The sequence below is a fragment of the Rhipicephalus sanguineus genome, chromosome 10 (genome assembly GCF_013339695.2).
Source record: "Rhipicephalus sanguineus isolate Rsan-2018 chromosome 10, BIME_Rsan_1.4, whole genome shotgun sequence".
NCBI lineage: Eukaryota > Metazoa > Arthropoda > Arachnida > Ixodida > Ixodidae > Rhipicephalus > Rhipicephalus sanguineus.
Window position 1 is genome coordinate 13,062,948 of NC_051185.1, and position 12,232 is coordinate 13,075,179.

The 12,232-nt window shown below is 48.7% G+C and overlaps 1 protein-coding gene across 1 annotated transcript in view; it reads right to left on the reverse strand.

Annotated features, from left to right (window-relative positions):
- Positions 1-3,567: 3,567 nt before the first annotated feature.
- The window catches only part of LOC119372355 (ATP-binding cassette sub-family C member 2-like), a 28,399-nt gene continuing 19,734 nt past the window's right edge, over positions 3,568-12,232 (reverse strand). The window contains exons 6-10 of the mRNA XM_049419873.1: positions 12,017-12,190; positions 8,459-8,617; positions 7,517-7,683; positions 4,555-4,749; positions 3,568-3,715 (exon numbers count right to left, since the gene is read on the reverse strand). Of these exons, the coding sequence (XP_049275830.1) occupies positions 3,568-3,715; positions 4,555-4,749; positions 7,517-7,683; positions 8,459-8,617; positions 12,017-12,190 (843 nt within the window). The remainder of the gene's footprint in view (positions 3,716-4,554; positions 4,750-7,516; positions 7,684-8,458; positions 8,618-12,016; positions 12,191-12,232) is intronic.

The following is a 12,232-nucleotide window of genomic DNA, read 5'->3' on the forward strand; positions in this document are numbered from 1 at the left end:
AACTGGCTAAAGTCGGAGTGGACCAAACTCGACGCCATCGTAAAGAAAACGGTCAAGAAGGCTCTAGGTCTACCGATCCGAACCAGGACTGAAAACCTCCTCAAGCTCGGAGTGCACAACTCGGCGGCCGAGATCGCCGAAGCTCAAGAACGATCGCAACTGGCAAGACTATCTGGCACAACGACCGGCCGAAGAATCCTCGCCGAATTAGGATTAAACCCCACCAGCGATTCCGGCGGCGACGACTATGCACGAATACCGAAAGCGGCGCTGGAAGAAATCACGGTCGCCCCGATCCCACGCAACATCCATCCTGTCCACAACGAAGGGCGAAGAACGTCGAGGGCCAAGTGCCTACTGAAACAACTGGGCAAGAACGGCGCACCCGCACGCTTCGTCGACGCGGCCGCGCACAAGGACGGCAAGAAATACGCAGTCGCAGTCGTAGATCCACTCGGATCGGTAACCAACTGCGCCACTGTCATAACCTCGAAACCAGAAATTGCAGAACAAGTCGCCATAGCCCTCGCCCTGATCGACGATCGATGCGGGGAGGTGTACAGTGACTCGAAAACCGCCATCAAGGCATTTCAAAGAGGTCGCATCGCTAAGCAAGCGGCCCGTATTCTTAATCTCCGTGGCAATAGCGTGTTTCACACCTGCACCATTTACTGGTTCCCCGCACACGTCGGCTCGATCGAGGGAGTTGCCGTCAACCCCAACGAGTCCGCCCACGAAGCGGCGCGCGCATTAACTGACCGCACCGCTCACCTTACGGGCGACGACTCGACAACCGACTTCGACGGGGCACACAAAGATTCCCAAGCACGTACAACGAGGTCACCAAATATTATTACATGGCCAGAAGAGAGTTTCCACCTCCTCACCCCAAACTCAATAGAGCTCAGGCGGTCTCGTTACGATTATTGCAGACACACTCGTATCCGTCACTCGCACACCTTAACGAAATCTACCCGCATAAGTACCCTGACGCCTCCTGCACCGCATGTGGTCAGGAGGTCGCTACCCTAGCTCACATGCTCTTGGAGTGCGGGTCGCTAGGCCCAACCTACAGCAAGCCCAGATGGGAAGCCATGCTGCACAGCCCGAAGCCGCAAGACCAAATCCTGGCCGTCCGATACGCCCGCGACAGGGCCCACAGGCTAGACCTGTCGGTCCCCACGTGGGAATAGCCGGGTGGGCGCGGGGGATGCTCTTCCCCACGTCTGTAACGGACCACAATAAAGTTGTTCTCTCTCTCTCTCTCTCTCTCTCTCACGGAGGCAGTGCAAAACCACGTGAGGTGCAGAAAGCTTGCAGTGTCTCCGATCCTGGAGGCAGTGCAAAACGACGTTAGTTTCAGAAAGCTTTAGGAGGGGGGCGAGGGAGGATCGATACATATACTGAGAAGAAAAAGAGGAACGTGGCTTTCGCCTTCGAGTCGTCTTAGGCGAACGCATAAGGGAGTCTGAGTTTTTTTCCCCTCTTTAATAGCGTTTCTATTAGGGCAGGCTTGCTCTCTACTCTTTCTCTGAAACCTGAACTTGGCAGAGCTTACATAAACACAAAGAAAAGGGCCTGAAAAGAAGTACGAACGACGCGAATAAAGAAAGGATTCATAGAGTTCAAGGGAGGGTAACCAGGGTGTATAATCTGTCGTTGACTACCTACATTAGAGGCAAGTGTAAAGCTTGTAAAGGAGTCAATGACAACATTAAAAGGGTAATGACACGGTCACTCAAGAATTTCCGGATTTCAGCAAAAAGAAAAAAAACAAAAAAAACGTAAAGGACTTATTGTGCTCATACGTGTATGAAAAATAAACAGTAAAATAATATTTCAGTGCAAAATAAGCCCTAGAAGGTGCCGGCTATACATTATAAACCCCTCCCACAACCAGCGACCACCATTTTGCCATGGCATGTGTGACTTCATGTGCTGCATGGAGCGCAGCCCTCGTCTTCTATAAGTTTAAGCCGTTCTAAATCGTTCAATTTCAATGTCAAGCTGAACAAATATAAAATAGCTCGATTGCATGCGCAGCTGATCACGGAAAAAATCATCACCGGACTGCAAGTGCTCGCACAGCAAGCAGCTGGTTATGTCAAGGCTCACGAGAGCGCCACTTGCGTGTAATATATCCTTATAATTTACCTGCTCAACCTAATGCGCTAAAACGTCGACAGCATATTCGTGAAGGCACAAGGATTACCTCACATACCACAGATTATGATCGTCAATAGAGTGTCATGGCCCCTTTAAGCAGTTGACGACATAATATCGCAATGCCAGAAGCTTGGTTTGCGTAGTTGGCGCAATGAAAATGCGCGAGGATTGTACACAAGGAGCGTACGTTTAACAAAATAAAGAGAAAATATAATTTAATGCAGTCCGATTAGTCCGTCCCGTCTTTCTTCGGTACACAATGAATTTTATCGTAGCGGTGCTCCTCTTGAAGCAGTGTCAACTGAATACACACTATTCAATCCCTGTTTGTAAAGAATGTTAACAAGTAAGAATAAATTAGACTGTAATAAATGTTCTCTTCAAAAGATGGCATGGGCTATGAGGGGGTTCGTTGCCGTCTGCCCCAAGAACCAAGGCCATAGCTAGTTTAACTATAAGATAACACTTTCACCGCAACAGCGAAGCAATGAATGCGATAGCAACAAATTGTAATGTTATGCGAAGTAAAGCTGGCAGCTAACTCTTCTGGATCCAGTCTCACGTAACTCTAAAAAACGCTGGTTTAAGAGAATACGGCCACTCTAGGGAGTGATGCGGATTTCGCACAGTGTCCTTGCGTTAAGAGCGCAGCACGTAGACGGCTATACGAGCCATCCGCTGATGCCTGCCGAGATAGCGAGCGCGCCAGCGATCGCGACAGCGCCCCTAGAATCAAAGTTCACAGTTGTTGCTCGAACGGCAACCTCCCACACACACACACACACTCCTGCGTCCCTTTACGCTCCCTCAAGACAGGCGGGGCGTTCCCTCCTTGCTTGAGCAGCATTCGACGGCAGGCGTCGCACGCGGGGTGATGTTATCGCATGCGCCCTCCGAGCGACGCAGATGGTTCGTCTCGTTTGATCTCTGCTTCGGCCGCGTTCGTCGCCTCCGCTAGCGCGCTTTTGCCCGCGAGTGGAACATACGATGCGCGGGGGCATCTTATCGATGTGGACATTACACGGAACATGACAGCGACTGCGACGGCAAAAACACGCCGAGAGTGTCCATATAATTGCTATTGCAACAAAAAGAAGTGTTTATTAGTACCAACTGAACTAGAAAAAGCTACGCGCAACACAGGGGCACCCGCGCCTTCCCCTAACCATCGCCGCGCCGGGCACGCACTACCCGCACACACACCAACATCTTTGCCGCGTCCACCACTCTTGAGAGTCCGCCACCAATTGTTCGGGCAGCGCTACGGCTGCCGCTCTTGAACCCAGCCAGTGCGCCAGTGCGCAGCACGTGTCGCTTTGATAGCCGCCTGGCGATGGGCGTGGCTCCCACAGATTGTACACGATATGCAGATGATTAAAAGGCCGCTGTGAAACGCGATTATCACAAATAATTGCTGACAAGTTCCCCTCTTCGAGCACTGTGGATGCCAGCTTCGGTAGCCATATTGAAAAATGTAGACGATTCATTTGAAAGTAGCCGAGATACGGAGTTGAACTCTTTGACCTTGCCGTCTTCGAGAACGAGTATCCTGCAAAGATAAGCAACAAATTTCTGAACATTTTCTACCGACAGGAGCAGCAACAGACAGCATTGCGGCTTACGGATACATTAGGTACACTGCAAGCTAATCTCGATCACCTGTACTATTTATTCAATTAAATTCAAATCAATTGAGTTTATTCAGACAATTTTTTTCCTAGGTTGAAGAGACTAAAGGCAGATTATCACTGCCCACACATTCCACCCATATGGGTCCCTCCAACCAGCAGCCGAAAGACTTAATAAACAGTTCTGTACAGGAGAGTTTGTCGTCAATTCACTCGCTCAAGGCCTCCGTCCGCGAAGAACCTAACGGTGCATTAAATAACACCCGTGTTGTTGACGCGCTGGGCTTTAGCGGTACCTCCAGCCGACCTTGGAGGCTCTGCAATCACATCATGATCCCGGGCGCACTGCGTCACATGGTAACGCCATCGCATTTCTGTGTCATAACCATGAGACGTCAAGTTAGTAGTAGTAGTAGTAGTAGTAGTAGTAGTAGTAGTAGTAGTAGTAGTAGTAGTAGTAGTAGCAGCAGCAGCAGTAGTAGTAGTAGTAGTAGTAGTAGTAGTAGTAGTAGTAGCAGTAGTAGTAGTAATAATCATCTCTGGGGTTACGATGTCACGTTATGTGAAGACAGTGACGCCATTATGAAGTCACAGTGGCGTCATCAATGATGATAATTTTTTTTGCATCGCTTCGTGTTGGCGCCGCCACCGACGACCACTTTTCGCGTTTGATGAGGAATCTAAGACTATCGTCTTAATAATAAACTCGTAAGCGTCAAGGCGATGCTAGCGTTGCAATTATTGCATTTTCTGACCTTACCTGTCGTAGTCGAGGACGGTGTGTATGCGATGCGCGATTGTGAAGAGCGTGCATTGCGCAAAGGCGTCCCTCAGCGCCACCTGGATGAGCTGGTCGGTGTCTCCGTCCATCTGTGACGTGGCCTCGTCCAGGAGGAGTATCTTGGTTCCGCGAAGCAGAGCCCGCGCGAGGCACACCAGCTGGCGCTGGCCCACGCTGCAACCAAGAATCCGAGTGGAGGGTAGTTGCACACCAAGGCAAATCAGGTGCATTAAAAAGACAGGGGTCACATCTCTAAGTGTCCGTGAAGCTTCGCTCCACAAATAACCATGGGTCGCAAGACATCTATAAAAATAAATACATCAGGATAATTAAGATAGATCTCTTACAGGCGATAACTTCCCCGCGATATATTTGAGTATTGCGCTGAAGAACGCACCATGTTGCGATGAAGGCCCGGAGCATTTGCACAAGAAATTTCGTATAGAGCACGTCATTATTCTGCATACTTTGAGAAATCCTGCAGGACGCCAAAGGGTCAACCAGTGGAACCTAGGGCAGTCAATGGGGTGGGGCAGCGGATGACGGTGCTCGCCAAGGGCGTCATACAAAAAAGAGCTAGAACCTGACAGGCGATCTTATCTATGAAACTCGCATGAAGAGGCCTTCGTCATCATGAGCCTGACTGCGCCCACTGCAGGGCAAAGACCTCTCCCATGCTCCACCAATCAACCCGCTCCTGTGCTTTCTGCTGCCAAGTTATATCCACAAACTTCTTAGTTTCATCTGTCCACTTAATTTTTTGTCTCACCATCACGCGTTTGCCTTCTCTTGGGATCCAATCAGTTACTCTTAATGACGAACGTTATTTTGCTTACGCGCTACATGGCCTGCCCACGTCCTTCTTTCTCTTGATTTCGACTAAGATGTCCTTAACACCCGTTTGTTCCCTGACCCACTCTGTTCTCTTCTTGTCCCTTAAGGTTGCACCTATCACTTTCCTTTCTATGGATCACTGCGTCGTCCTCAATTTAAGTTGAACCCTCTCTGTAAGCCTTTCTGCTCCGTGAGTGCCGGTAAGATGCAGCTGTTATATACCATTCTCCTGAGTGACAGTGGTAAACTACCATCCATGATTTGAGAGTGCTTGCCGAAGAGGCCTTGGTGAGCCCCAAACAAACGGACCACTCGGAACACGGATACGCCCAGGCACGTACCGAAATTGGTGGCCTCAACCCACTAGCCGTCGCCATTCTATTTCGCAGTTATATCCTTCATCCTAGGCGGCTTTCTGGTTCTGTGAAAGTACAGCGCCCCCCGTTTTTCCATCATTATCATCATCATCAGCCTGTCTACACCCACTGCAGGGCAAAGGCCTCTCCTATGTTCTGCCAATCAACCCGGTCCTGTGCTTTCTGCTGCCACGTTATACCTACAAACTTCGTAATCTCATCTATCCACCTAATTTTCTGTCTTTCCCTCACGCGTTTGCCATCTCTTGGAATCCAGTCAGTTACCCTTAATGACCACCGGTTATCCTGCCGACGTGCTACGTGCCCGGCCCATATCCATTTCTTCTTCTTGATTTCAGCTATGATATCATTAACCCCCGTTTGTTCCCTGAGCCACTCTACTCTCTTCCTGTCTCTTAAGGTTACACCGTAAGACTTAAGACACTATATTCCAAATGCTCTCTCGAGGCCACTGTTTGTCGGTGTTATATATACTTTAGTATGGTGGACAATCTCACCCCGATATATATCTTGCATCGCGGTGAACCTCAAAGCGAAACACAATAATGTAGCTTGCTGGGCGAGTCTATTTATGCTATTAGGAGGGGGAAACCAGCGAAAAAAACGAAGAGAGTGAAGAAGAAGAACCAGACAGGACAAGCGCTGGACTTACAACTAAATGTTTATTGACGAAAGCTCACAAATCCACACACATGAACCAGTAGCGCATACGTAAACAGGCTATCTGGAGCGCTGTGAAGTTGCAAACCTAACACTACAAAGCCATAAAACGTGTCAATGTGATACAAACAGCACATTGCCACGAAACACCAAAATATCAACGCCAAGTGCACCAACTATCAAGAAACGTGTATTCTTTATCTATAAGGAAAACTGAGGGATCATTCACAAACCAAACATCCGCCAACATTGATACCAATACTCTTGCTGAGGGCCTTGCTGAGAGGTCACGGAGACTCACAGTGAACCCTGGCCAGCCGCTGTGACACAGGGGCAGTGGAGTCCGGCTTCCGTGCGTGAGGTCGCACGTTCGATTCCCTCCGCGGAGGCCGCATCGCGATGAGGTCGGAACGCAAAGCGCTCTCCAATAAAGATCATCCCGTGTACGTTAAATAACTGAAGAACGTAAAAATAAGCCCAAAACCCTGTACTGTCTTCAACACGTAGTAAACAGAATTCACTTTGAAGGAGAAAATCTGGATAATTTATTTATTCCTCTTTTACCGTTATGTAAGCGTGCCATTGGCATGCACTCTTGGTCACGAAAGCAAAAAATTGTGGACAGCTCCACTCTACGTGAACGCTGGGGAAGTGCAATGCACGTCCTGTCCCAGTGTTTCTCATGCGTTTATATTTGCTCGCTTAGCCCTGACGGTGGGATTCGCTCTTCGTCGGCGCTGCCGTTCTCGGGCGAGTGCGTGCTGTCGTTCTCGGCGAGCCTCCTCAGCGGCGTCTATGGCCGAAAAGACCAAGCCGGCGCCTTCCTATTAGCTGTCGTGGTGGCGCTCTCTCTCGGCCTAGCGGGGAAGCTCGGCCGCTGTTTCGCTTGGAACTGCGTGATTACGGATGGACGCTGTTCGCCTTCATTCTAAAAGTGCCTAAACTCACCTTTTAAGGGCTATAAGTTAAAGGGCGAGAAGAGTCGTGCTAAAGCTGTTAATAGCGCCAACTATGCGATGGCTTTCTTCGTATACTGGTCCGTTTAGACTGCTCTACATTAAACTACTTGCCTCAGGTTACTGCCGCCGTCAGCCGTCTCGAGCAGCAGTCCTTTGGGATCGTTGGAGACTTGCTTCGCCAAGTGGGCTCTTTCCAGGCACGCCCATATTTCCTGGTCCGAATGCGAGTCTGTAGGATCCAGGTTCATGCGCAGCGTTCCCCTGACAAGGCTCGGGTCCTGAGAGCCACAACAGAGTACAGGTGCATATAACAGAAGCAACAATCGAAATGAAACCACAACGAAGCTGCTTGATAATCATGTCATGAAAATGTAATTAGTTGTGTGCAGCGAGCCGTCTTACGGAAGACTAATTCCTACATATTTCCTACACGTCGTACTTTTTCGACAGAAATTACATAAATAGCTGTGTAAACTATAGTCGGATACAACTTTAGAAGTCCGTGGCATTTCCTCCTCAAAGGCGGATGTACACAAGCCTGCACCAACGGGCGCGCACTCTTGACTGACCTCACGAGCCCGACTGCCGGTGACCGCGCCTTCGGGGAACACTGCCGAGTGCATGAGTGGGACTATTTCTTTAGTCGCGGAGGCGATCGCCTGCCGCGCTTCAGCCGTCTGAGCGGTGCCTCTCCGGACTTTTTAAGTTGTATCCAACTATAGCAGTGTAGCTCTTTGCGTGTGTCTTCCTTATTTTTGTGACCCATCCCTGATGGAAGCACACAGAATATGGGTACACAGAAAGACAAGGACTGTGTAGTTATTAATTGTTCCATCCTATCCTAGGTAAGTTCCAGCTCCCCAGGTCTGCCATGCTTGTGCCAATCTTTTGACGCGCCTTTCGTGCTACGGTACATTATATGGGGTGTGCCGCATAGATTGAGGCAATAATGCATGGGTAAGAATTAACACTGCCAAGGCTGATGCGGAAGGCTCTTTCGGTAGAGATCTTCTTATTATTCCCCCCCCCCCCCCAGTTTCCGTTGGAAGTTACCTGAGGTATGACAGTGATGCTTCGACGCAGTAGCTTGAGCGGAACTCCTGCGATGTCCACGTTGTCGATGAGGATGCAGCCCTCTGATGCTTTGAGCATGCGTAGTAGAGCGAGCACAAGTGATGATTTGCCAGCCCCCGTGCGCCCGACAACACCGATCTGAAATTGTCAATTAGTACTGTCATGCTGCGCTTCTTCCTGAAAGCAGACTTGAAATATTGAGGCAAACGTATATTTCAGACGTAGACCAATGTGTTGCAGGCGCATGACCGGCGCCTTTAGGCACTGAACGTTATTTGTAGTAGAGGGCTTGCATTTTTGCAGTGGAAGGCAACATGAATGCGCTGAAAAGAAGAGCACGGCTGCGCCCAAAGCAACACACGTTCTATAATATACATTATATTGAGTGGATTTTTACGTGCCAAGCCCACGTTAGGATAAGAGGCAGGCCGAAGTGGAGGACTCCGGAAATTTCGGCCATCTGGTGTTTTTTAACGTGCACTGACATCGCGCAGCACACGGGCCGTCAGCATTTCGCGTTCGTCAATATGCGACCGGCGCGGCCGGGATCAAACCCGCATCCTTCAGGTCAGCAGCCGAGCACCGTAACCACTGCACCACTGCAGCGGACTACGCACGTTCTATCAAAGATGTTCAAACATCTTTTATCAAACACAACGTAATCTTGCGGAAAAGGCGGGAAGGTCCAACTAAATTTTTAAGTTGATATCCCTGAAAGGTAGGCGCCATAGAAGAAATAAATTTTAAGAAAATGCAAGACTCTTCTATTTAAGCGATGTATTTAAGAATGCCGGAGCTGTCCACGGTTGCAAAAGAGAAGCTGAAGATTCCCTCGTTGCGGCAAGGCAGCAAAATAAAGTGACTTTCATTCCCAGCTTAAACCAGCAGTTCTCCTGCAAACGCGCGTCATGCTGCTTCTCCTACGAAAGTGGAAATTTCCTATTTGGGTGCATTGATTGTCCCACATCTTCAGGGTCAAGTTGATGTTTTCTCCTTAGCGCCTGTGCATCAATATCGTAACGCTGTCACAGTGGATGCAGTGAATCTCATTTGAGTCCAACCGGCATCGAATTTCTTAATCGCGATTGGTTCTATCCCTTATCCTGCGCGAGCAAGCCAACTGTGATAAAGAGATAGAATCCCGGCTGAGCACGATTGCAACCGCAGGTACCCCATGTGACAGGCCTATTAGCTGGACCCGTTACAGGTGCCATTATCGTTCGAAATACACTGGGTCAGGGTGGAAGCTACAGATGGGTGTATCAAACACTAATTCAATACAGGGATACACAAGAATAAAAAAAAGCCGGCAGATCCCACGCATTGTGGGAATCGATGTAATGCGAAGCAGCCAGCAAAGAGCTGCATACATCGTCTTGTATGTCTTTGAGGAAAACGCGTGTGATGGTTTTCATATTAACTCCTATTCTTTATGTTCGTCACACAGTAACGTCGCGCAATACCAACTTCGGGGTCGATCAAGGTAGAGAAACGGCCGCCAGCGCCCCATGAGCGTGGCACGCAAGTCATGCTGTACATGACATACGTTTCATGACTTTCATGTTAACTCGTGTTATTTATGTTCCTCACACGGTCACGTCGCAAGATGCCAATTTTGGTGTATATCACGCTAGCGAAATGGCCGCCAGCACCCCATGAGCGTGGCACGTAAGTCATGCTGTACATGACATGCGTGTCATGATTTTCATGTTAACTCGTGTTTTTATGTTCGTCACACAGTCACGTCGCGCAAAACCAATTCCCGGGTAAATCAAGCTAGCGAAACGGCCGCCAGCGCGCCATGATCGTGGCACGTAAGTCATGGTGTACATGACATGCGTGTCATTATTTTCATGTTAACTCGTGTTATTATGTTCGTCACATAGTCACGTCGCGCAAAATCAATTCCGGTGCATATCAATCTAGCGAAACGGCCGCCAGCGCCCCATGAGCGTGGCACGCAAGTCATGCTGTACATGACATACGTGTCATGACTTTCATGTTAACTCGTGTTATTTATGTTCGTCACACGGTCACGTCGCAAGATACCAATTCCGGTGCATATCAATCTAGCGAAACGGCCGCCAGCGCCCCATGAGCGTCGCACGTAAGTCATGCTGTACATGACATGCGTGTCATGATTTTCATGATAACTCGTGTTATTTATGTTCGTCACACGGTCACGTCGCAAGATACCAATTTCGGTGCATATCAATCTAGCGAAACGGCCGCCAGCGCCCCATGAGCGTCGCACGTAAGTCATGCTGTACATGACATGCGCGTCATGATTTTCATGATAACTCGTGTTATTTATGTTCGTCACACGGTCACGTCGCAAGGTACCAATTCCGGTGCATATCAATCTAGCGAAACGGCCGCCAGCGCCCCATGAGCGTGGCACGTAAGTCATGCTGTGCATGACATGCGTGTCATGATGTTCATGATAACTCGTGTTATTTATGTTCGTCACACGGTCACGTCGCAAGATACCAATTTTGGTGTATATCAAGCTAGCGAAACGGCCGCCAGCGCACCATGAGCGTGGCACGTAAGTCATGCTGTACATGACATGCGTGTCATGATTTTCATAATAACTCGTGTTATTTATGTTCGTCACACGGTCACGTCGGAAGAGACCAATATTGGTGTATATCAATCTAGCGAAACGGCCGCCAGCGCCCCATGAGCGTCGCACGTAAGTCATGCTGTACATGACATGCGTGTCATGATTTTCATGATAACTCGTGTTATTTATGTTCGTCACACGGTCACGTCGCAAGATACCAATTTCGGTGCATATCAATCTAGCGAAACGGCCGCCAGCGCCCCAGAGCGTGGCACGTAAGTCATGCTGTACATGACATGCGTGTCATGATTTTCATGTTAACTCGTGTTATTTATGTTCGTCACACAGTCACGTCACAAGATACCAATTTTGGTGTATATCAAGCTAGCGAAACGGCCGCCAGCGCACCATGAGCGTAGCATGTAAATCATGCTGTACATGACATTCGTGTCATGATTTTCATGTTATGACTTGTCATTTATGTTCGTCATACAGTCATGTTACGCCATACCAATTTTGGTGCACATTCGATTAACCAAGCGACGAGGAGAGCACGAAGTCGTAGGCGGCTAGATAGATAGATAGATAGATAGATAGATAGATAGATAGATAGATAGATAGATAGATAGATAGATAGATAGATAGATAGATAGATAGATAGATAGATACGGCCAAAGTCGCAGAAGTTCGCTAAGAAATGCTTCGCATTTAAAAAACAAAGAAAAACACATAATGTAATTTAAATGGTTAACGTGGTCCGGAAACGTAACAAATTGACGTGTTAGCTAGAGAATGCACCTTTCAGGCCCTCTTACAGCATTCAGTCATAGTACGCTAAATTCGACAGTCACTTGTGATCGCAATCCCTGCTTTGACGCTTTGCAAGTAAGTAATACCGTAGTGATTCTAGTGCGAAGAAATACGCTGTGGTGATTGAGGTCGTTCAGACATCGTCAGGTGTGAGGACTCACCTTTTCGCTAGGATTCACCACAAATGTGACATTGCTGAGAACGTTGGGCAGAACACCGGGACGGTAGGAGGCGGAGTAGTTCTGGAACTCTACCTTGCCTTCGTTTGGCCAACACAAGAGGGCACCTCCAACTGGAGCTTTCTCTTCTTCATTGGGCCCGGATGTTACATCCTCCTGAGCAAAGAATTCGGAAACGGTCGATTCCGTTGGAAGTGT